This window comes from Muscardinus avellanarius, assembly GCF_963383645.1.
Source record: "Muscardinus avellanarius genome assembly, chromosome: 10".
NCBI lineage: Eukaryota > Metazoa > Chordata > Mammalia > Rodentia > Gliridae > Muscardinus > Muscardinus avellanarius.
In genome coordinates, this window is record NC_137796.1 from 4,517,829 (window position 1) to 4,544,764 (window position 26,936).

Here is a 26,936-nt window from a genome sequence, read left to right on the forward strand (position 1 = left end):
AAAAATCAAAGTCCAGCCAATAATAGGGATTTTTCTCCTTTGTTCTTCGCTTTCCCCAGCGTTAAGCTCAGGAGCGACTTCTGCTGCTGGTCATGCTAGGTTCTAATTAGGATGTTCTGGGCCAATAAAGGAAGCTCTCAGTTCTAAATCCTCCCCTGAGAGGTTAAACATGGGAAAAGACAGCAAGAGGCTCTCTGGTACCCTTGAGTGATTTCTCTAACACTGGGTACATGAATTTCCAGAGAGAGAGAGAGAGAGAGATAAAATGTCTTGCCTTTGGCCCTTTGACAAAAGACAAAAGGGTTCTCCATGCACATCTTCTAAGGAAAGGGAAGAAAGTCTTACCCGTTTTACTGAAATTGTTCTTAATAAAAGAAAATTATAAAAAGAAATCACGTGAGTTTACAACGAGGCCCTTGGTTCTCATCAAAGCCCCACTGTAGCTCAAAGCTCAGCCCTGGGACCAGACAGAGGTTAGCCAGATATGTATGTGGTACCCAATATCGACCATGCATCAGAGACTGGGACGGTGTCTTCCCAGAGGGCCATCCTCGGGGACAAGGGGCGACGTCTCATAGCTCACAACACCCCATCACGCTCAGAGTCTCAGCCTTTCAACCCATTTCTATCTAGGAAGGTACCATCGATGTCGACGCACACCAACAAGTTCCAGTGGTGTCTGGATCCCCAGCGATCCATCCTACCTGTGGGTGATCCCTCCATGACATGGCCGATGTAGGGGCCTTCCCGGAAGATTGGCCTGTTGTCATTCTGATCGATGACGATGATTTCCAGAGGCACCGGGCCCTCCAGAGTCTTGCCGCTCACATCCGTGGTCTCCACAAATAGCTGTTTGAACAAAGAGATTGGGGGAGGGAGAGAGAAGAAAAGGCATTCATTCATTCTGAAAACGGAAATCAGGTTCCCTAGAGAAAGTAGGTCATATCAGCAAGTTTATGAGGCCCTTGGTAATATTCAAACTTTGGTCTCGATGGATAATCACCAGGACGAGAAGAGACACAAAACATTCCAGAATGAAAAGCAAAGATCAGTTTGGGCTAGCTCCCCGTGGGAAATTTCACAATCAATTCATCAAATCTGTAAAGAAAGTAATGTATATGGTCTCACTTTCAGCCACGGCTGAGAAAATGTGCTTATGTTGTTTGCATTTTTCAACATCATTATCCTTAAAAGGAATGTTATGCTAATAAAGATAATTGGCTCAGCAGTTGGGAGCTGAGTTCATCAAGAGATAACTGAGTGTCTATGGAGATGTCTTGGAGAGATTCAAGCCAGAAAATGTTTTAGAGGGCCTTCCTCAGGCCAGAAGCTCAGCTTTTGAAGGGGCCAACAGGAGCCCCCGGGATTCCTGCCCAGCAGGCCTTTTATAAAGTGGGGGCATTCACAGTTGTACAAAACACTCCCATAAGATGCCACTCCCCAGTCTCAACAAAGAAGGCAACAGAAAAACCTAACTGCATTGTTTGAGAAACAAGGCATCATGCCCTGGCATTTCTAATGGAGTCTGGTGGTCTCCTGTTCTCATTTTCTGTGCTTAATTCAGCCTTGACAGGGCGTTGGCAGAGTCATACTTCTCCAGGGTGCATGCTGGTCCCTGCAAAGGAGGCTACAGCAGTGATTCTGGGTCAGCGGAGAGCATCCGCATGTGGGATCCCAGCAGGAGGCCACTCTTGAATGAACGCGACCCTGAGCACATCCTTCGGTCTCTCGGCCTTCTCATACGTAAAATGGGGTTGATAAGACCCCCATCACTAAAGAAAACACTAACCTGCTGTTGGCCAGTTCTTACTAGTCTCTCTACTCAGTCGATCCTTACAATAAACCTGATGGATCATTTTGCAGAGGAGGGGATGGGAGAAGAGAAAAGTGCATTGGTGGAGAACAAATTGATCTCAAGAAGTTGTCCTCGAGGTTTCCATTGTCAATAACTGTCAACAACATATATATTAATATATTTATTTATATATTTATAAATATATATTTATATACATATAAATATATATTTATGTATATATTGTTGACAGTTATTGACTACACACACACACACACACACACACACACACACACACACATAAATATATATATATATGTACTGGGGATGGAACCCAGGGGCATTCTACTTCCGAGCTACATCCCCAGCCCTATGTTTTATTCTTTATTTTGAAATAGGGTCTCACTGAGTTGCAAAGGGCCTCACTAAGTAGTAGCCGAGGCTGTCTGTGAACCGCGATTTTCCTGTCTTAGCCTCCCAAATGCTATGATTACAAGCGTGTGCCACCACATCCAGCTTGTCAACAATATTTCTAAAATAGTTAATATAAAGCCTGTTACAGACATCTATCTATCCCTCTATCTATCAGGTATGGTGGTGCATACCTGCATACCTGTCATCCCAGTACTTAGGAGGCTATGACAGGAGGAATTGCAGGTTTGAGGCTAGCCTCAGCAACATAGCAATCTAGTGAGACCCTGTTTCAAACACAAAACAAAACAAACAAAACAAGAAATAAAAAAAAATAAATAAAAAGGGCTAAGAGTGTAGCTCAGAGTCGGATGCCCTGGGTTCAATCCCCAGAATCATAAAGAAAAAAAAAACAGCAGCAGCTGCTATTGTTGCTACTGTCACTGTTATCAAAAGTATCGTCAAAATTAGCCCAATTAGAAAAATGTAAAATAGTACACCTCATACACATCAGTGCAGCCGCCCCCATCGCAATGGCGCTGCAGTCTGAAGCGTGTCGAAATTCAACAGAACTCACGGAAGATTCACGTGCTTTGTTCCATGGGATTCAACTCCTGGTGTTATTGGAGACAAGCTGTACAACTTGAAGGGAAATAGTCGTACAGTGCGGTCTACGCTTCAGCCATGCCCTCAGCTCAATTTTGCTTTTTATTGTGAAACAGGGTCTCATGAGGTTGCAGAGAGTCTCGCTACACTGCCGAGGCTGGCCTCCAACCTGTGATCCTCCTGTCTCAACCTCCCAAGTACTGGGATTGCAGGTGTGCACCATCACGCCTGGCTTGCAGGGCTTTTACAATGACAAGATGACTCTGGCGACCACACACGGTCCATGAAAGGAGACTAATTGAATGGATGTGTAATCACATGATTAGACTACCATCATCCAGTAGAATAATCGTTCAGCTGTATTGATCTACTTAGGATACTGGACGAGAATATGAGGAAGAGCATGAAATTCGTATGTAGGTGACGTACAGACATGGACTGCTCTGGGCGTGGCACAATCACCAGAACAAAGAAAAGAGGGGACGCGGGTCCAGAGACTTTTCTTTCCATTGTTTCTTTATGTTACTTTGTCCTGTCCTTAATTGGCAAACCCACAAGCACACCTGTCTGCGTACCTGCGTGTACACACGCTCTTGATCTTGGAGGCAGACAAAATACTGCAGAGGCACCGCCCTTAAAAAGGATCAAACGGACAGAGCCTCCTCACACGTATCCCCAAAGGAGATCTGACAGAAAAGGAACTTTTACATTTTTTATGTTTTTGAAAGCTATTAGGAGACTAACACCAACCAAGGCCATCAATCCAAACAACGCTTTGGGGGTAATTTCATGCAATAACAAGGTCTGCTTTTTTGTTCTCTCAAAACAGCCAAAGGTTGGACTTTTAATTCAATCCCAAAAAGCCCATGTCGAAAGATAACGAATATCCTGCGTCTGAACCTAAGCGCCCGTGTTCTCTAAGCTGTGGCCGGTCTCATAAACTGCAGGAAGGACGGAGAATCGGAACCCACGCTGCTGAGGGTTCTCAGGGGACCCTCGGAGCCACAGCCGGGCCGGTGCTTTCTGCAAGGTGAGGCTCCGAAAGTCCAGATGGAACTTCCAGCGTCCAAAAATAACTGATGGCATTCTCGCCTTCCTTCTCTCGCCCTCATTGAAACACCAAAATCACATAAATCTGTCCTTTGAAAAGCCTGGAACAGTGTGTGTTTCCTGTGAATTGCGCGATAGATGCTGGTGGCTGTGTTTGAGGTTCAGAAACAAAGGGGCACGGAATGCACTTGGGGAAGCTTTGGAAGGCCGTCCTTGATGTCGGGAGTAGGAGTCCCTTTGCAAGAACAAATGGCAGCCATTGCGCAGGCGCCTTGGACCCGTGGCCCTCGCCGCTCCTGCTTTCAGAACCCCTCCCTCCTCAGTCTCCAGGACTTCATACTTCCTAACAGTGGCCCATCTGCCTGGGACCATGAAGTGTGGTAGATAAAAAACACCCATACAAGGCCAGAATGAGCGGACACTCAATAAATTACAGCCAGAAGCTGTGGCCCAAGGCTGTTGGGTCTAATACACAGGCCAGGCAGTGTGGGTAACCTATGTGGGTCTGTCCGGATACATGCACAAGTACACATGTGCACACACAACACAGTCACCTAGACATGCACATACATAGAAAGAGACACATTTATACACACACCACATATACACAGAGGCAAACTCACACACATGAATACATGTACATGAAAATGCACAACACAGAGAAACACAGACGCAGATGTACACATGGGTGCGCGCACACGGAATTCTCACAAATACCAATTTCTTTTTTTGGTACTGGAGATCGAATACAGGATCATTCTACCACCAAGCCACATCCCCAGCTCTTTTTATTTTTTATTTTGAACCAAGGTCTCGCTATGTTGTTGAGAGTCTTCCTAAGCTGCTGAGGCTGACTGCAAACCTGTGATCCTCCTGGGCCCCGGGGACCCAACACTGACTCCTGACGGACCTCCTGTGTAAGCACCGGGGTTACAGGTGTGCACCACCAAGCCAGCCAGGCTCACATACCAACCTTCTTCCGTGCAGGAAAAACACCTACGGTCTACTTTGTTCATTTACTTTCCAACAAGCTGTCCAGGGGGACGTAGAGAGAAAAGAACTGCTCGCTAACTGAGAAGCACAACTCACAGAAAAAATAAACTGGGGAAGCCAGGAGCGGGAAGTCTCACAGAGACGGTGCCCGAGGGTGGGGCTCTCTGCTGTCTTAGCCTCGGGGTGACTCCTGCACCCCAGTGCTGCCATTCCATTCTCTCCCTTGAGTTGGACGCCCTTGGGGATACTCATTCAGAGCCGCCATTAGCGGATGGACCTAAAGTTCATTTGAGAACTTGTTAATGAATTACTCATCAGGAATTTCCATCTGAGCCAGTTCTAGGAGAGTCTCTGGGGAGGGCTTTCTGTTTCTGGAAAGTCTCATCTACTGGGAAAGGGAGGCAAAGGGCACAGAAGGGATAGTCGTGCTGAAGTGATGGGAAAGAGGCCCAGAAAAGCAGGAGCAACTACATGCAAAGGTCGTGGGGTAGGAACAAGCTTGGTGGCGGGGTAGGAATGCTGGGTGCACCCCGGCGGCCTGAGTAGATGGCTCCGAGGACTCTGGAAAGAATACGGGACCTGAGCACGGGGGACCGGACGCTGACTCCTCCTGATGGATCAGATTTGGGCTCTGCACAGGACGCACACCAGTCTGTGCCTTAGTATCTGTTATTGGTAAGAGCCTTCCCACGAGGTCTCACGAGATACTGGTGAGAGTCAGTCAAACAGCACACATAACATCCCAGGCAAAGCTGGTATTCAATTTTCACCCCAATTTTTTCCCTCAAACTTCAAGGCGCTAGTGCCAGCCTCTGCTCAAGCGGGCAAAACTATTTTTTCCATGTCAAATAAGTTAATCAAAATGCGCTTAGAAGTCAATACTTCAGCTGGGCATGGTGGCTCACGCTTGTAATTCCAGTACTTGGAAGGCTGAAACAGGAGGATCTCAGATTCCTGGCCAGGCTCAGCAACTTAATGAGACCCTATTTCAAAAATAAAAATAAAAAATAATAGGACTGGAAGTGTAGCTTAGAAGGTTTAGTCTCTCATGCCTCCCTAAAAAAAAAAAGGAAGTCATGCCTGGAGGCAAAGCATTCTGAGCCATAATATCCCAAAACTAGGGAATCCAGAGGATACCAGTGGGACTCCAGATAATGGAGGGGAAATACCAGCAAAGCTTGAATGGAAAGATAGAGGAGGAGGAAGGCTGAACTTGATTAACGAGGGTCCACATCCGAATATGTGTAAAATAACGAGGGTCCACATCCGAATATGTGTAAAATAATGAATATGGCATGGTTACCTGGGACAATCATTGTTTTATTGCTGGGAGGGGGGAAGGAAAAACAGGGGCGGGAGGGGGGAGAGGGCATCAAGTATAGTTTAAATGTATACCATTTATGTTCAATAAAAAATTTTAAAAAAAGTGTGATGGGGATAGATGTTAATCATTTGGCTCAAAATGTCATCGAGGGTCAGTCGTTTTTCTAGGGACCAAGGCAGAAACACAGAGCTTCTCCTATCCCTCAAACTAAGCCTGCTCTCCCAGCCCAGACACCCCATCGACTGCAAGGCCGTCTACCCTGTGAGGTTCCTCTGGAACCCATCTTCTCCCCGCCTCTGTCACCATCTCCTGAGACCAGCCTCTGTCGATTCTCACCAGGGCCACCACCAAAGGCACCCAGTGGGTCTTCCTGCTCCGTCTGTGCTCGATAGGAACACCTATTCAATACATCTATTCAATATGTCCACCCGTCCAGCCTTCCTTCCTCCATCCCTCCCTCCCTTCCCCACTCCTTCCTTTTTTTGTGACATTGGGGATTGAATGCAGGCTCATTCTGACTCCAAGATACATCCCCAGCCTTATTTTATGCAACAGGGTTTCACTAGGTTGCTCAGAGTCTCACTACATTGCTGAGGCTGGCCTCAAACACACGATCCTCCTGTCTCAGCCTCCCAAGAAGATTGTATTGTATGGCTATCACCCCATAACAGACACCTTTCCATGGCTTCTCATCACTGTTCCTACAAACAGAAACTGCCTTTACTTTGACAAGTTCTTCTACCATCTGGTTCCACCCCACTTCCTCCAACTCACTCCACAGGGTGAGACATCCCCTTGTTCCTTGGATCCCATTCCAATGGTCTCTTTTCCGTCCCTCCAGCTCTCGGCTGTCCTTCCCAGCACGGGTCCTCTCATGGGCCACCCTCCTCCTGCCAAGCATGGGCTCCCCAGCTGCACTTCCCCCTTGCCCGTGCCCTCCTACAGTTCTCAGCCCCAACATCAGGCAGCTCCTCCCTCGCCCACACAGACTGGCTAGGGCACCCCGGCTCACTCCTCCTTCATGCCCTTACGGTGGCACATAACTACCTAGTCCTTTGCAAGATAAGTCAACTCATGGTGCCCTGGCCACACCGAGCTCTTTTATGAAGAGGCAATTCCTCTTTAAGAGACAAGAACGCGAGGTTTTGGCCTCAGCCTGAGCCATCTGTCCCTTCTCTCCGTCCCTGACACAGAAGGCTGGCGGTGGATCGCGCTCCATGGGCCCGGGGCCAGATGACTCTTTGTACATCTTAATTGACCAACAAGGGCCCCAGAGGTAAACAATATCACAGTATATTAAACTGACGGCTTACTTTGAAAAGGAAGGCATTAACATTTACTTAGTGTTCGATACGTGTCCGGGATTCTGATGCGCTTGTCTCAAAGCAACCTGGAGAGACGCTGAGCACAGAAAAGAAGTGAGAGCCGCTGTCCGCCATCACGAAGCCCAACCAGCGCATGACAGGTCGTGACCGGGTGGGGCCAGACTTGGCCCCGACTCCCACGTCCATGCATCCCCGTTTGTGAGTATCCCCCAGCACACACTGGCTGCCCTTACATTTCTGGTTTTGTTTCCTTTCCTAACTGTGCTATTTATGCAAAGGAACACCAAGTACAGCGTGCACGAATATTGCCATCGCTCTGAGCTGCATTATGACGCAGAACTATGAGGCACCGTAAAAGTATATTAAGAAAATAAGTTTTGATTTTCACTGGTTACTCTTTTAAGTGCTGAGGTTTGAACCCAGAGCATCACACAAGCAAGGGAAGCAACTTACCGCCGAGCTACATCCCAGCTCGATTGCTATTTCTGAAAGGTGCTCTATTGAAGACAGAATTCTCCTGAGTCTAGGGCTGTGAAGAACATCTATGTTTTCATTAGGAAACCTGAAGGTGCATTGTGCAGCACCTTCCCTCAACTGCGGGAGGGGCATCCTTATATAAAGTCACAGCCTAGCTCCAGGATCCCTCCTGGGAGGTCAGGACTTTATGAAAACAGAGAGGTGCCGTAACTCTCCACTGACAACAGTGAATAATGGCTTAGTTTGAGGACTGAGGGATGCAGAGCACACCTGTTCTCTTCAAGACAAAACACTCTTTCAAGTATGAAGGCACTGAGATACTGTATGAAGAACCCAGGCATGATGGTGCACATGTGTAATACGTGGGAGGTTGAGATAGGAAAGTCGCAGGTTCACAGCCAGGAGCTAAGTGAGGCCCTTAGCAATCTAGTCAGACTCTGTTTCAAAATAAAAAAAAATAGGGCTGGGGTGTAGCTCAGAGGTAGAATGCTCCTGTGTTTAATCTCTGGTACCAAACAAACAAACAAACAAACAGAAACAACAACAACAACAACAACAATGAAAAGATTACTTCATGAATGTGTGGCCCGGTTTAAGGGGGCATGGAAGGTGGAGATGGCCACTAGAATATGAGTCCTGATTTTCTGAGTCCTGTGCATGGGAGCAGAAAAGGGGTTTGTCTTCTGAAATGGGGGAGATGTGTGAGTATAGGGTGCCCTTGAACACCCTTCCCAGCATCTCTGTTCTCCTCCCATACTGGACAGGGAAACAGAGGAAGCTCCACTAGAGCGGTGAACCATCAAGTCCCAACATGTGAACTGATAGCTCCTCAAAGCAAGTACTGCTCTGTAGCAATAATCCGCTGTACTCACGCCTCAGCAAGAATTCTTTTGAAAAACACCAGGAATGTAACGAACAAGTTTCAAAACTGGCCTCCCCCTCACAAGAGAAAGCTAACGTCCCACCCTCCACCCAACTCATCATCTCCTGTCACCAAAGACTCGAGTCAGTCCAACAAAGGCTGACATTGTGATCTCAACCAGAGGGATGCCATGATGAAAACCATGTGCTCCAGGGATTTCTGAGTGAAGGCACACATGGAGAGGCTGGCGTCTCAAAGCCAGTTCATTTTTAAAAGGTGCAAGATGACCCGAGTCACCAATGAGAAGCCCAGATCAATGGCTTAAGAAACAAAGTATGGCAGAGAGTTGATGGACGCGGGGGTCATGTGGAAGAGAGAGAAACACTTTAGTGATCGTTCTCAACTCTGAAGATTCTGCTGTGGACAAAGTACTCAGATGTAGTAAAACATATGCAACACACACACACACACACACACACGCACACACACACGCACACACTCACTCACACTCACACACAGTAAAAGATGATGGGTCCAAAATCTGGTTAGTGGCGTGTGGGTTTGCACACCCATGCTTCTCAGCCACACATTTTTAGATTACATACAATGAAGAGCCTATATCAGTTCCAACTCTAACATAAGGAGAACTGGTTTTTCCTTTGGAGATAAAGATGTCCACCATGGGCTTGAGTATTTTTCATCCAAGTCACCTCTTGGAAGCATTAAAGAGTTCTTCAACATGAAGGCTGCCATTTGTACCTTCTCTGGAATTTCTCTTTATGAACGTCTACTTGAACCAATGTAGCAGACACAGAGTATATCTCCACGGGAGCTGAAGTTAGAATAGTGCGGTGGTGCACGCACATCCATGTTTATAGTAGCTTAAACCACAACCCAGACGCTCGCCTACAGATAAATGGATACGGAAATTGTGGCATATACAGACACCGGAATTTGACTCAGCCATAAGGAAGAACAAAATGGTATCATTTGTAGGAAAATGGATGGAACTAGGGAATATTATGTTGAGAGCAACCATTCTCTGAAAGTCAAGGGTTGAACGTCTTCCTTCATATGTAGGAGCTGGAACGAAAGTAGGAAGCAGAATCATCTTTATTCAGATAGATAGAGATAGAGGGAAGTAAAATGGTGGAAAGGGATTGGGGGAGTGAGACCGAGAGGGGAAAATGAGGGTCGAGGAAGGGCACAGTTCTAATAAAGTTACATGCACACAGATTTCATGTACTCGAGGGAGGAGCCTATGGAAGAAAACACTCCAAGTGATGTGGACACACGTGTTTCTGTCACTGCGTCTCACTATGACATAAAATTACATTGGGTCATTAACAGTACAGCACGTAAATAAAAACTAGGCCTCGTTCTTTTCATGCCATACAGCTTTTGTAACAGGGCCTGTTTGTCATGCTGGAAATACAAAATGATCACTGTTAACTTACCGAGGGCCATCAGGGACATACGCAGGTCTAATCATGGAGCATTTTCAGTAAACCTGACCATAAGTGCAGACGAAAGGAACTGTGTGTTTGATTTATAAAATCATAAAGTGCACACAAAAAATAAGATGCTAGCATTTGCTCTCACATGGAGAACAGATGAGAGCTAATGACCATGTGGGGCTAGGACACAAACCCAAACTCACTCCAGAAGAATCACAACTCGGTAAAATCCTCCTGAAAGTGGCCTGAAGGGCTGCCTCAAAAACCTCCAGATGTTCACAACTTAAAGAAGAAAATATTCTGTGACGAGTCCCTGGAATGAAGCCCACTATGATTTGTAAGTAAATAAAAATACTATATTGTTTATTTATGACAGAAGAAATCTAAGACTGGAAACGATCAGGGTTCTAAGAGCTTTTGTTGTTGTTTTGCGCTGAGCATTGAACCCAGGGGCATTCTACCTCCAAGTCTCACCCTCATTTCTTTAAAAAAGCATTTAAAAGATTTGAAACAGGGTTTTGTTAGGTTTTTGAGAGTCTTAGTAGGTTTCTGAGGCTGATCTCAAACCTGCTACCCTCCTGTCTCAGCCTCCCAGGTACTGAGTTAACAGGTATGTACCACTGTGTTTGGCCAAGTTTGTGTGTGTGTGTGTGTGTGTGTGTGTGTGTGTGTGTGGTACTGGGGATGGAACTCAGGGGCATTCTACCTCCAAACCACCCCAGCCTTATTTTATTCTTTCATGTTGAAACAGGCTTTCTCTCTGTTACAGATGGGCTCACTAAGTTGCTAAAGCTGGTCACAAACTTGGGATTCTTCTGTCTCAGTCTCCCAAATACTGGGATTACACGTGTGTGCTACCATGCTAAGATTTTTTTTTTTTTTTGGTGGTGCTGGGGTTCCTGGAAGCCCTTCTACTTCTGGGCTACACTCCCAGACCTATTTTATTTTTGGAAACAGGGTCTCTTATGCCATCGCAGCTGGCTTCAAACCTGCGTGATCCTCCTGTCTCTGCCTCCCAAGCGCGGGGATTACAAGCGTGCACCACCACGCCCGGCAAAGCTAAGATTTTTTAAATGATATTTTCCACCATGGTTATGATATTTGTTGTGGTAAGAAAATGAAAGACATTATTCCTAACTCATTTTATAAATGAGACACAAACTTCCCATACTTTCTGTCCCCGAGTCATTTTGTAGTTAATGTCTTATTATAGGTCCTTTTAGTAGAAACTTATGTAATCTGCAGATAGATGAAAACATGCTCATGGTTCTGTTAGATGATAAACACCTGGAAGAAAGGAAGATGATTCTGCCATACTTAACTTAGTGCTTAGAACATAACAATAAGTGTTGAGTTTCTGTTTGCATTTCTCAAACCCACTCTACCTTCCAGCATTTCACATATACGAAAGGAAGTTCTTCAACAAAGACACAGTCACCGATGACTGAAATTCCCTTAGACTTGGAATCAGAGTCCTGCTTTCCCATTTCAGCTCCACTGCCAGTAGAGAGTTGTGGTGGGCAGAATAAAGCTCCCCCTCCAAAGGGCTTTGTGCCTCAGCCCCTGGAACCTGTGCACATGTCAGCTCCATGGTAAAGCAGAGTTAAGGTTGAAGATTGCCCGATCATGAACCAGGAAGATGAGCCTGGATTATCTGGGTGGATCCAATCTCAGGCTCTTAGAAGGAAGGGGAAGAGAATGTCAGACTGAGAGAATGAGAGAAGGACTTCACCCTTTCATTCTGGCTGTGGAGATGGAGACGGGACCCTGAGTCAAGAGATGCAGGTGAGCTCCAGAAGATGGAAAGAACAAAAATTCAGATTCTCCTTAGAGCCTCCAGAAAGGAATGACACTCTGTGGACACCTGACTTGAGTCTTGTGCCAACTGTGTCTGGTTCTAAACCTAAAGAACCACAGGGAGATGACACATTTGTGTGATTTTGAACCATTACATTTGTGGAGATTTGCTACGGCAGCCATAAGAAATGTATACAGTGGCCACAAAATGTACCAATCAGAACATGTTTTAGAATTAAAGTAGATACTGTGGGGGGAAAAATTGAGCCAAAGCAACAGGAGAATCCCAGACAGTCCTAGGTGACCTGAGTCATATGACCATTTTCCCAGAGCAGATTAAGTGACCAGGTCTGCTTGCACACGTTACACACGGTGTTTAGAACACTTCTCTTGGTTTTATTGTTAAAGAGATGGAAAGATGAATGAGCACAGGTGTGTTAGATCGAAGGAAGGTTCGGTGACCTTGGCATAACATTCTGGGCATTTCCACCACCACCCAGGGCCACGCCCCCAGTTAAGATCCTCATGGCCTCCCAGTGAGCCACAGGATCAGTGTCAGCTGATGTGGTGGTACTGGGGCTCCAAAATCTGAGAAAGGTGCTTGATCATCCACTCAGAGCCTTCCACAGAAATATCATTCATTTCCTGCAAAGGTGGAGGAAATACCCTCGATTCAATTCCTAAGTGCCAGCCACTGTCCCCTGAAAGTCCATCTTCTATCACAATAATTCAGGTTTTTTTCCTTTGGCATCAATAATTTGCCTTTCAAAGTATTTTATCCTTATCTTTATTTACTTATCCCAATTGAACAATGCCTTTATAGACCCACTCCTGTGGAACTCCTGGGGAAAAGATATTTTTAGTCTTTTGTAGGATTTCTCCACCTTAATTTCTGTAGCTCAAACCTCCTCCCCTTGATAGACAGATGGGACGAGGTGTTTACAGCTCCCTCTAATAATGATCAAAGGGGCGATAAAAGTTCCACACTTGTTAGGTTATTAATCAAAGTATGATTATTGCATGCTTTTTTTTTTCTGCTTAGAGCCACAGTGTTTCTTTTTCAATATGAAATTTTACTTTTAAAGTATTTTGCAATGAAAACATTTCTCCTGATGTGTATGCATGCTCACAACCACATTGGACTTTGAGGGCATTTTCCTCTTTAACTTCTGAAGTAACTTTAATTATGTGGAAGAAATCTATGCAGATATTCAAAACAATTATATATAAGTAGCCTGGGTGAAGTCCTAGCAAATACCCTTTGCCTCAGGAGGGGACACAGGATGAAAATTTTAATTGGCTTGAGTAAATTTTATATAAATCATGGATGATGGAATTACATGAGGTCCATTAAAGAAAGAAACAAGGGTTAAGGAGATTTTGTACAAAGTTGAGAAACAGAATGCTTTGGAAAACAAAGCCACAGAAAGATGATTACTGGGGATTTTATTTTTATTTGTCCCTTTCCCCCCTTTCAGAGTAAAATTCAGAAGGAAAAAAATAAACTCAATTTTAAAAAAATTACAGATTTAAAGTCATTTTGCTAAATAAGTACTAAAATGTGTTTTATCAAACATGCTGTTCTCCAAAAATTAAGGTTGATGCATAAAAATTTCAAGTATAACTTAATAAATTCCAGCCAGATTAAAGAATCAGGAGAAAAACAGTCATTGGATATTTACATAATAGAGTAGGGAAGACCTCTCTTAGAATTACAGACCTAACTTACCCTGGGATTTACTGATAAACAACTTAAATGCAAGTTTCTGTATGTATAAATAATAATAATAATAATAATAATAATAATAAATTTATGTCATACAAAATATAGTCTTATCTCGAAGATATAAAGAGCTGGTTAAAACCAATAGAAAAAGGATGGCAATTAGCAAAACAAGAAAACAAAAAGGCAAAAAAAGAAAACCAAGTTAAGCTGAAATGAGGTTATTTTGCTCATAAAAATGCCAGAATAACTAGAAAAAGCTAATCATCTGTGTTTGGAAAAGTCATGAGAAAACAAATCTTCATATGTTACTCATATCAAAACACAGTTCTGAAATACAATTTGTCTAGCACAAGACTTGAAATGTGTGTGTGTGTGTGTGTGTGTGTGTGTGTGTGTGTGTGTGTATAACAACATATACACTCACTTCAATATTGCTTAAAAAAAGGAAAAACTGGTCTGGTGTGATGGCACGTGCCTGTAATCCCAGTACTTGGGAGGCTGGGATAGGAGGATTGCAGACAAGGAGACTCTGTTTCCAAACAAAAAATAAAATAGGGCTGGCAGTATAGCTCAGAGGTAGAATATCCCTGAGTTCAATTCCCAGACCCACAATAAATAAACAATAAAACAGTAAGAATTACAACAAAGATAAGAAAAAAACTCTAAATACCACAGTGTTCTAAGAGGAGACCATAAAATAGAACCATAGAATATATGAATTAATAGCAATGTATTCATGAGGACTATCTGTATGAAGTAAAAATAGGATTGACTATGCTATATGTGTTATAACACAAGTTCTGGAAAATAGATAATGACATTACATTATTAGTATTCTGCTAAAATCCTAATGGTGGTTTTACTTCAGGTGATTTTTTTTTGTTTCTCTACACTTTCTACATTTTCTGTAAAGGGCATAACATGGTAATATCAGAGTTTAAGAACTATTTTAAAATTATAGCATTTTTAGACAGTGATGGTTACTAACAGGGGGCTACTCACGGTCCTTAAGCTTCAGGATACTGAACATCCCTGGGCATTGATGGTTAATGAGAAAAAAGCAAGTACTGAGTAAATACAGGATCGTCAGTACTACAGAAGAACAGAGTGGAACTGGGTTTTCCAGTCTTCACATGCCTCTGATTTTTGGATAAAAGAAAAGTTTCAATGCACTTGACAGAACTTTGTAACACGGAATCTGGTCTCATCAGCTTTATTTTCTGAACCATTCCTGTTATCAATGTCTGCCTTCTCTCCGGAGCTTCACTTTTAATCTCCCCAATCAATTCTGAGAACCAGAAAGAAGCTGAGATCTCAAGCACGGGAGAAGCGGAGCGTCGGGAGCCTGGGCTGCAACTCCTAGCTCTCTCTCTCGTCAGCTCTGTGTGGCTTTGTAAGTGGTCCAGTCACCATCTTAGAATCGCAATGTCCTCACCTTTACAATGGAAGGATAGAGCCTGCCTCACAGAAAATGCATAAGGCTTGAAAAGTATTTACCAGAAAACCAGCTGGAGTCTAGCTAGCGCTAAATCAATAGTAGCTGCCAGTGTCTCTGAAGTTTTGCATAAAGCAAGAACACATCCCATTAATGTTATGTTCCTGATTTAGACTTTATAATCTCATGTACCTAGGGAAGCTCATTTGTATGTGGTTGAAGCTCATTTAGAATCAAGAAGAAACATCTTGGGCACCCGGTGGTGCCCAGTCTCCGGTCCCAATCCTCACCTGGATAGGTCTGGGCTGAGCTCATGGTCCCCGCTCAGACCTTCCCAGCTTCAGAAGCAGTGTGATCTGAGGCAGCTGGAAGGCCCAGCTCTGGACACACGCTGTGGGAACTGAAGGGCCGCACCCACCCTTATTTTCTTTTGAAGCAGGGTCTCACTAAGTTGCTGAGGCTGGCCTCGGACCTGCCATCCCCCTGTCTCCCAAGTACTGGGATTACAGGCGTGCGTTATCACGTCTGGCGGGCTACATCTTAATTGTTCTCCCTGCTCTAGCATTTGCATACCTTTCCAGCTTACTTTAAGCTATTTTCTTTTAATTTTAATGGTCCCGCATAGTGTATAACATGGAGATTCATAGTGATTCATTCGGGTATGCATGCCACATTATTGGGTCTGTTTCCTTCCCTGTGAAATTGGACCTTTCACCTTTTGACTTTCCAATCTTCCATCAATGTCTTCTAATGGTGGCCTGGGAGTCCCACACCTGAACCCTAGATACATCCTTGACCAAATCACTCTCCCCGGAATGATTCAGGGCCTGAAGAACACTTCTCCTTGGTGTCCCTCAAGACTGCTGAGTTAATTCTTATCTCAGGGTCTCTGAGACACTGATCTCACACCTGCCGCAAGCTCATCTCTCCAAGAATCTTTCAAAGATTCGCACTTACATCTCTTTTCAAAACCAGAGACGGTGGTGCGCACCTGTAACTCCAGCTCTTGGGAGGCTGAGACGGGAGGACTGCAGGTTAAGGCCAGCCTCAGTAACTTAGCAAGACCCTGTTTCAAAATAGAAATAAAATTTTATAAAGGGCTGGGGATGTGCCCCAGATGTAGAATGTCCTCGGGTTCAATCCCCAGTACCCAAATAAACAAAAATATATATATATATAACAAACAACAATAATAAAAGAAACACTAAAACCAGAGACTTTTCTTGAATGCCTGTTTGAAGATGGTCACTCCTTCTCACTGTCCCTCCCTTATCCCGATGTTGTCCCCCTGGTTCTTGTTTCTGCAGCCCTATCACGCAGTCATCACGTGCCTGTCACCCCTACTAGGATGTAAGTTTAGGAGGACAGGGATTATGTCTTGTTCCCAGAGCAGTGTCTTTCATACAGATTTTCAACGACTGTAACAAATGAACAGTGAGTTAGTTAAGGCTTTCAGTTCATCAGGAACTCTCCCCCTTTCCCCCAGAGGATAGATCAATAGACAAGAAAGAAATGACACCTGTCTTTTGAGAATTCCCCGAGGGTGAACCCAGCCCCCGAGCAACGCATTAAGGATTCAGCGAATGCATATTCTGTCTATTTCAAAGGAAGAAACTAAGTTCAGGAAGTTGTTCTAACTGTCAAAGCATGCAAAGATATTTTGCACAGGGTTATTCATTGTTTCTCAATGACTGATAGCAAATGATTCTGTTCTGACACACATATTACTAATAAGCATATTTAAATGAAGGAAAATAAAGCAAGTGGAACTTAATACAATTTCGAGCTCACCAAAGTGATCCCGTCTGTCCCTGCCTTTATAAATGAGGCAATCCAAGCCACAGGAATAGACTCATATTTCTTACATAAATCCCTCTTCCCCAGTCTTAGACTCCTAACTCAGCATCTCTCCTATGATTTTTCATTTGTGCGTTTAAAAAAAAATGCCGTAAGCAGCCAGACCTGACGGTAGCATGATCAGAGGCTTTCTGTTAGATTCTTCGGGATTTTAACTCAGGTTGTACCATCTTCTTCCCATCTCAGATTGGTACACAGGGTCTGTGCTCACAAGTAAAGGTAGTCCACACTATAATCAGCCTGACGTTTTTAGGGACCATCTAGACGTGCCCATCACGGCTCCACTCACTCTCTTCAAGTGTTCTGGCTAGTTCAGAGCTAACGTGCCTTTCTTTGACCCTGAAAACCCTTTATGTATGCTTCTGGGATGCGCAGGAGGAGACGAAGTGAGACTATGGTGTTCCTCGCCACCTAGATTGTACAGCAAGTGTCCCAGGCAGTGCACTACTACTGCACAGAGGCTCAGAGCCACTGAACCATCACGTAACTGTCGTCTTTCTTCTTTTCTGAATTCTATTATTTTGACTTTGACTGCCGTCTGCGTAGCATGTACATATACTAGTTTAGCCCAGTACTCTAGCTCAAAGGCATCTCCAAGACAACACACCCACCCACAAGGCTGCCCATGGTGCTGAACTATGGCTGCTGGGAAATGACGTGTCTTAGTTCTTGGGATACTGGTGCTTTACGTTATCCCTCTTGGGAATTGCCCCTGGTAGAGAAAGAGTTAACGATAGAAGTGCCAATGTGGTCCATGTGGAGAAGTAGTAATACTAAGAAATGTCCAGGAAGAAAAGAGGCTTTTGTTGTTGTTGTTTTTGTTGTTGGGTGAAACTTCTAGTTAAGACAAGTAAAGGACTTAGTCTTTTGGGGTGCTAGGTAGGAGGGCCAGGTGTCATTCCCTGACACTGGGTTTATCTCCAAACTATGACTTCTCTGTCCTTTTCTCCATTTTAACTTCTTTTCTTTTTTCTCCCTCCCTCCCTCCCTCCTCCGCGCGTGTGTGTGTGTGTGTGTGTGTGTGTGTGTGTGTGTGTGTGTTACTGGAGGTTGAACTCAGGGGCAGTCTACCTCTGAGCTAAACCTTATCCCTGTTCTATTTTTTAATTTGAAACAGGGTCTTGCTAAATTGCTGAGACTGGCCTCAAACCTGCAATTCTCCTGTCTTAGCCTCCCAAGTACTAAAATTACTGATGTGTGCCATCATGCCTGGCTCTTTTTTTACATTTTTTTTATTGGTGCATTATATTCATACATCATATTGGGGTAAAGAACTTGTGTGGACATACATGTACACATCACTGATTTAACCCCTACCCAATTCCCACCCCATTCCCTCCCCGTCCCTCCTTCCCTTGCTTGGCTTAGTGGTTGACCTCGATATGTTTAAGTACTTTGTGTGTTTTAGAGATTTTCCTCTTCCCCCCTCCTTTCTCCTCCTTTAGGCTGTCTTGCTTGCTCCTCTGTAGGATTTCCTTTTTCATCTAGAGTTCCTCCTATGACCCATTTCTCCCTAACTCTCACATATTAGGGAAACAGATTGAGAGTAGAAGACCTTTGGTCTAATGCTAAATTTGCCATGTCTTTAGTTGGTCCTGCTAGCCTGGGTTAAGCATCATTTCCACTAGTTTGTTTGCAAAATGGCAGCAGTGACATCTTCCTGGCCTCCAACATGGGGACCAGTTTAGATAAGTACACGTGAAGGTGCTTTGCTTTGTGGAGCAGTAGATTCCACATGGATTCCAGGGTTTCAAAGAATCATATCTCAAGGATAGACACTCAACACCAACTCAATTCAACAAAGAAACCCTTCTCTGAAAAGTCAGCAGGTGGGTCTGACTCCTGAGGATCTCAGAGCCACTGTTGTGATGTCTGTGATTAATTATAACCTCTGGTTACCAAGAAAGCAGGAGATGGTCCTGCCTAGAGTTGCACCCTGAAGATTTTCATAATGAGCACTTCAGCAAAAGCAATTCTGGACACTGCCTCTTCCAGGGAGTCTCTTGACACTCCCAGAGTTAATTTCTCCTCTGGGTGCTGACTGTCTTACTGCAGAGGCCTCCACAGCAGCTCTTGGGACTTATTTGCAAGTCTCTGTTGTTGTGTCCTTACTAGACTTGATTATTTGAGTGTGGTTTGCCTTCGTCTCTGTCTCCTCTATGTCTAGCATGTACTGACTGCTTGGTGTTTATCGGCTGTGTAAACAAATGAAGTCAATTAATATCGACAGATGAATAGAAAATCATCGATGGTAAGTGCACTGGGCTTGTGGGCTTTTGTTTGTTGAGATATAAGAAGTGAGTACATTGTGTGCGTTCCTGGCCACTGCATAAGTGAGACAGATGCACATGGTCTGCCTTCCATGTCTCTCCCATCTCCGTGGAGAGGTCACAAGTGCTATTCAGGGAGACACTGGTCACAAATGTTCAAGGTTCTCATCTCATCCATGTGACATCTCTGTGGCTGGAGACCTTGGCTTTGCTCCTCAAATACTACTGTACCCCTCAATTACTCCAGACCATTGGGCTCAGCTCTAACAGCCCCGGTTCTCTTCTGAGGTCAGTGGTTTGTTCACTAAGTGACTTTCCAGGCTAAAGCCATCCCGTTGAGTCCCCCGGCTCAACTGATCATGACTCCTTTCCCCAGTACAATCCCAGCTTGGCCTTTAAACAGCCTTCCTACCTTCATGACCCCCAGGCTGAATCTGACCCTGAGATGTTCACTTGGAGTAACCTGTGTGCCAACATCTCCAAACAGGACTGTGACAAATTTCCACATTTACGTATTTTTCTGGGAAAAAGACAATCAGTAGGTACGACTCTGTGATGGTGGCTGTCATCCCTACTTGGCAACGATCTAGAGAAGGGGAAGTTGCTCCCTTTTAGACAGTATTCTATGTCCTCCAGTCCTTGTGAACCTCTACTTTCTCCCCAGAACTAAGGTAGGGTGAAAACTTACTTCTATTCCTATGCTTGCCATAAGTCTTATCTGTGGCATCTTCCTAGGTCACAGGCTTTTGGGTTTTTAACACTTGCAATGATGGATCCCACTAATTTCCCTCACACTCCAAATGTAGAGTATCTTCTCCATGAATTGTGCCAACATGATGCCTTTTCAGGCCTAGAGAACATATCCCAAAGTGACAGTTTGAGAAACAAAGTGTCTCTCTGAGTTTCTCCTGCCTTCCTGCCCTGCCCCCCAAGACCAGCAGTAGACCTCTTCCCCACGGCAGGTCGCAGAAACCAGAACCTTTCCCCCAAATTCATCAACAAAGCCTAAGCATATGGCTGTAGTCATCATCCACATTTCTGCATACCAACTGGCTATAAATAAATTCTCTGATCTATCCTGCTTGGTTGTAGGACATTAAACCCTCTTCCAGAAAGGGTATTTTCTCATATGCATAAAAAATGAACAATGCATGGAAGGAAAAAGACAAATCTAAGCTGACAGCCATTCTGGGTTTCCCCATCAGTTCATTAGCGTTCGATCAGACCCTTTTTGTCTAATTATATTTCTACACAGTGGTCCTGCTTCACTGAACCTAAGCAGGGTAGTTCATCCTGGGTCTTTGGCTTTTCACTTTGAAGGCACTTATGTCACATGAAGCTACCAATAGTAAATGTGTCGTTGTCTTTGACCCTTGGCGATGGGGGAGGGGAGGTGGGTCCTTGTCCTCTAGCCCATTACACCTCTTTCCCTAATACCTTAGCATTTGGAAGCAAGATGGCTGGGTAGCTGTTGGCACAGACTGGATGCCAATTTAAGTAATCCCAGCTCCACTGCCTGGTGTGTGACATGCTTGCAGGTCGATCAGTTTGCTGTGCTTCTAATTAATTCTGTGAAAATTACACATTGCCAAGAGCTTTCTGTCCAGCTCTGCAGAAGAAGTGGTGTTGGAGAAAGCCAACTTTGGAAAGGTAATTCGAGGTGACCTGACCTGCATTAGCATATTAATAATGAGCAATTGTTTCACTGCGGATTGATGTGTATTTTTGTGAGCTCACTCTGAGCCCACACCAGTTTTCAAAGGGAGAAGGTGAGATTCCAGCAAAGACCCTTAATTTCAATCGGCTTTATTTGTATTCTGTGCACTTTGTCAATGAACTCCATGAAATGTTTCATTAACCTTCCGTTCCCATTAAAGCACCACCTGGTAGCATCACAAAGCTCCCGTTCTTTTTTAGACATTTTTCATAACTTTGCATTTCCTTCAGACTTCAAATTCAAACTAAGAGAGTGGCCTTGGGATATGTTTTTCCTCTTAGATTTATTTCATAGCAGGTCCTAAACCTTGACATCCCAAAAGTCAGTTCAATAACTAACAACTTTTATAAACCCAGCCAAAGAGCTAGTGTGCTCCAATATGGGGCTGATTGCTCGGCTGAGGGTGACGTGCTCTTACTCTCACTCCTTACTTTCTGTCCTCACCCTCGGATCTGCATCTGGAACTAATGGCAAAGGGACAGTCAAAGCAGTAGGATCTCTTGGTTTTTTTGATTTGTAGCACTGATGAGCTGCAAAGAAATTATCTTCAGAATATTTTATCAGAATAAAGTCAGTTCTTATAGAAACAAACTTTATTCTTGGTTTAATTGGGACAAACAAAAAACCCATAATACACTTCTAGGTGATAAACATGTTTAAATTATTGTCTGATTCCTTCCTTCCCTCCTCCCTTGCTCCCTTCTTCTCTATGTTGGTACTGGAGATTTTTTTTTTTTTTTTTTTTTTTTTTTTGGTGGTACTGGGATTCCTGGAAACCCTTCTACTTCCGGGCTACACTCCCAGACCTATTTTTGTACGTTTTTATTTGAAAACAGGGTCTCTTAAGCCAGCGCGGCTGGCTTCAAACCTGCGCCATCCTCCCGTCTCCGCCTCCCAAGACGGGGATTACAAGCGTGCGCCACCACGCCCGGCTATATTGGAAATTTAACTCAAGGGTTTTCTACCTCTGAGCTACACCTGAAGCCCTCTTTGATTTTTTATTTTTAAACAAGATCTCACTAAGTTCAGATGTACAGGCGTGCGTCACCGCTTCTGGCTCTGGCTTTCGTCTTGTGGCACTGGGCATGGGCCGCAGGTCCTTGTGCACTGTGTCATTGGTTTCAGCCAGTTTATCTTGTAGATCAGAGAACAGCTTCAGCCTCTCCCCAGCCTCCCAGACTGCAGCGGCGTTTGGGTCTTGACACAGTTTATAGTTTCCTAGCTGGACCTTGGAGAAGTTCTAGATTGGTTCTTTGTGTGTGTGTGTGTGTGTGTGTGTGTGTGTGTGTGTGTGTGGTACTGGGGATAGAACCCAGGAACATTCTACCTATGAGCTACGCTATCAGCCCTATTGTATTTGTTATTTTAAAACAGGATCTCACTAAGTAGTCGAGGGCTTCACAAAGCTGCTGAGGCTGTCCTTGAACTTATGATCCTCCTGTCTCAGCCTCTCAAGTACCAGGATTACAGGTATGTGCCACCACACCCAACTCTGCACTGGTTCTTAAAAGATCAACCAAAGTCCAACTCAGGTGTGAACCACAGTATCACGTACAGTAGAATCCTGAGCTAACCAGGGCCTCGTTGCGTTGTCCCTGGCCTCTGTTGAAGGGATTTGTACTGGTTATTTCACTTCGAGCTTTGGAACAATCAAACGAAGAGCTGGAAGCAGAGATCCTTCACTAACCCCGCAGGTTTAGCCTTTACCCTACTACTGGGTGAGTACCCATCCAAGCATCCTCAGCCCTCCAAATTCCTGGTCCCCATACAACGTCTTTCTTGTCCTCTGTCTTCTCCTTTACTTGGTGTATTTCTTTGCTTCTACTCTCTCTGTCATAGCTTTGCATATGTGACACAATGTTTTATGAGACCTGCCTCACTCCTTCATCACTAGTTTTGTTTAGTAATTTAAATCTTATTCTCCTTGTTCTAAATGAAAAATATTGATGATTTCCATATTTTATATTTACTTCTCCAAGAATTGTGAAGTGGTGATTTATTGTTCTCTGATACTCGATTAATTCTGTTTTTCATATGCCCAGGAACAACAACAGTAAAAAAAAAAATAAAAATAAACTTCTCTCGTTCTCTTGCCAGGCTAGGACGGAGGAACTCTCTGCCAATAGATGCCTCTGCCTCCCGCCCTTGGCTTGAAGACTTCACGGCCTCTACAGCTCCATGAAATTAGAATACTACTTTGCCAGGCAGGACAACCGTGGGGAACGGAGGCCTACCAATCAGATGTCACAGAGAACCCTGGACACCAAGCCCTAGATACCAAATATGCCAAGATTTGTAGAAGAGAACAGTGGTTACCATACAGCAGGTGAACTTGAGTGTTGTCATAAGACATATCCCTTTAACTGTAGTCAAATGAGGCAAGGATGGAGCGCCGCCTGGAGGACTAGCCCATCCTCTGATGCACATGCCGGCATCACCTGGAAGTTTATTATACTGTGTGTGTATGCACATACATCCACAGACACATATACACAATCCCACACAACACATGTTTTCAGATATACAGATATATCTTAATGAGCGATGATGGGTTTTTTTTAGTGAGCTTTACAGAGCCGGTGATGTAATCTTACTCTTAGTGATCAACAAAGGACTGGACCAAATGTACCCATGAGGTCCCGGCACTGACCTCAAGACAGAGATGTCACCACTCTCTGGACACTGAGAGAGATGCTGCTTGCTTGTGTCTAAGAATACAGGCGCGCCGCCATTTGTTCCTTGGGGACATTCCAGGTCAGAGGGTCCACAACAGAGCTCACCAAGTAAACCTCCTTTGATTCCCACAAAGACACGTGGGGAGGGTGCATTGAGACCAAGAACTGCCCGTAGGGAGGCACCAGGGTACCACACAGAGACTCTTTTTGGGATATCCTAGAGGGCAAGTTTGATCCACAAAATGAAAGAGGCCACTTGTGCTAAGTAGATAGAATTGCAAGGTGTCACTTGGGATCTTTAATTCAACTCAGACCTCAAAAGATTGTGATTGTCTAATCTGTGCAAATCCCTAGCTTATTTCTTTTAGAAGAGGAAAAAGAGATACTCTGTTTTAACAGTAGGAATTTTTTTTTTTTTTTTTTTTTTGGTACTGGGAATTGAATCTATGTGCATTCTACCTCTGAACTATACCTCCAGTCCTGTTTTCTATTTTATTTTTGAAATGGAGTCTTGCTATGTTGCTGAGGGTCCTGCTAAGTTTCTTAGGCTTGGCTTGACCCTATAATCCTCCCTTTTCAGCCTCTCAAGTACTGAGATTAGAGGTGTGCTCCACCATGCCTGGCTTAGAAATGACTTTTGATCAACAAGTCAGAGACCAGACAGCTTCCAAATATACAAGTTCACCCAAAAGGTATGAGAAGGGGCTGGTTTGATTTTCAACTTTAAAGACCAGTTCCTCCAGAAAACACACACCCAAGAAAGCACAGTAAGCACTTCCTCCATGAACAAAACCCACACGTGTCTTTTTTCCAAAAACAGCAGCAGCAGCAGCTTATTACACACTGGGCACGTTTCAAATGCTGGGCTACCCCACGTATTGACCTTTTGTAGTTATTCTAATTCCTCTAAGGACGGTGTCATTACAACCCCCACTTCACAGAGAGAAAACCATGGCTAACTCCATCTGCCTTGGATATCATCATTGGATAAACTGCCGTGACCCCCATTCAAACACAAGCAGTGTAGACCATCTGGGAATAATCGAAAATGAAGCCTGGTTTCTAGCCCCAGACAGAGCTCACTAGCTGGGCAGCCTTGGACACATCACACAGTCCTGATGCTCTTATATGGTCTTCCCCTTGCAAGTTTAGGATGCCTGACAATCACTGTTATAACAACAAACATCACACATAGACTGTGTCATGTTTTGGATTTAGAATATACCCTGAGCCCTCATAGAGACAAGGTAGCAATGTCGGAAGTGGGGCCTGGTTGCCCAGGAGGGGTCCCTGGCGGTGTGGCTTTGGAGATTATCCATGGTTCTCTCTGTTCCCCCTTGCTCACCATATGCTTCTGGACTCCATGATGTGAGAGCAGGGCCTTTGTGCCCTCCCTCCCTCTGCTTCCCCACCACCATGCCCTGAGCTCTGCAGACCAGCCTAACATGAACGGAATCTTAAATCTCCAAAAACTGTGAGCAAATAAATCTTTCCTCTAAGTTGTTTGTGGTCAGGCTTATTGGTCCATAGCAGTGAGGATGCTGGCTGAAGCAGGTAGCTATTGGGCTGGTTCCTTGAACTCTGTCATCGTCTCCATCACTCTGCCAGGTCAGTAGCAGGGTCCGCCTTGTGGTTGAGTGTAAGTTTAAATATCACAAAAGTAAAACTGAGGTTCCAACTTCCTTCTGCACAACTCGCATGTCCTTAAAGCAATATCAGTCACATTGCCCCGAGTTGAGGCTGAAGACAAGAAGGCAAATTCCAGAGAACCCACGGGAACTACGCAGTGCAGAACGGGTTGTAAAAGAGTGAGGCACCAAACCCATTACAGAGATGGCATCCCAAAGCTCATAGAATGTGGCCGTCTTACGTGGAGTTTGGGATGTAAAAGCAAAGAAACACAGAAAAACATTCCCTTGAGATAAACAAAATGATTCCTAAGGCACAGTACAGTACAAGCCCAACACGGCCATCCTGTTTCCTCATGTTGTAACAGGGGGCAGATCTTCAGATGAACACCAGAGGAAGTTATAGGATTATGTTTACAGGGTGCAGGTGAATGGGACATTCCATCTCTTTGAATGTGAGAGTCACACTTAGCCTGTGCCATGCTGCTAGGACATGCTCCTGCTGATCACAGAGGAAGAAGCATCTCATGCTGCCCATGCTATTTAAATAATTCTCTCTCCCTCCACTATTTCCAATAAAAAATGTGAATATACGTAAGTTGGAACCACACCCTAATGATTGAGATTTGGATTTTCTGCCTGTCATGAAGGGTAGACAGTGTCCACGGGACATAGACGGTCAGAAAAAGCCACGTGGAAGGCAAAGGCTGTTTGTGGTGTTATCTGCCCACTGATAGGGGGTTGTGTGATTTGAACATATGGGAATGGTTTCTATAAACGGAGAAACAGAACACATTCACATACAATATCAGGGAATATTCTGCCCATGACTGGGCATTTTGATCATATGAGACAAGCTCTCCAAACCAAAGGAGTGTTTATCCTGGAAGTGATCTAATTGTACATAGTATCCCAGCTGTCCTAGTTTGAAAAATTACTTGTCTTATTAACTATTGGTCTTGCTTTTAATATTAAATCGCTTTGGTGTGTGTGTGTGTGTGTGTGTGTGTGTGTGTGTGTGTGTTTATCCAATCAGCAGTTACTCATTAAGACATTTGATTTAAAGAAACCAAAAAAAAAAAAATCACATTTTTGCAAAACATTTCTCCAGATGGGTAGATAATTGGTTAAAACGAAAAGCAACACAGACAATATTATAGATTGTCAGTTTCCCAAAGAGTGGTGGGGGGTGAACAAAAGTTTATTAAAAATAAATAATACTAGACACAACACGAGTCGCTCATTACACTTGGGCATCTTTTTGATTAGGGCAATGGCAGACAACAGCTCTTCAAATGGGATTTGACAGCAGGTAAATTACACAGTGTGAGGGTTTGAGTTGAGCTACAGAACAACAATGTCTTGATCATAAATAGGATTTGTGTGCTGGAAAACGCATTTCATCATTAATGAAACAGACAAATGAACTGAGAAACATCATATTGCACCCTAGTTTTAAGTAGCTTACCTTAGCAATGTAATATGGGTAGTAAGTCATGCAGAAAGCCCTGTAAAAGCTCATTAAGTCAGGATC

At 44.3% G+C, this 26,936-nt stretch overlaps 1 protein-coding gene across 1 annotated transcript in view; it reads right to left on the minus strand.

The window, feature by feature from the left end:
• The window catches only part of CDH13 (cadherin 13), a gene marked incomplete at its 5' end in the record, with an annotated part of 996,866 nt that overhangs the window by 340,354 nt on the left and 629,576 nt on the right, over positions 1-26,936 (minus strand). The window contains one exon of the mRNA XM_080702595.1: positions 705-849. Within this exon, the coding sequence (XP_080558721.1) occupies positions 705-849 (145 nt within the window). The remainder of the gene's footprint in view (positions 1-704; positions 850-26,936) is intronic.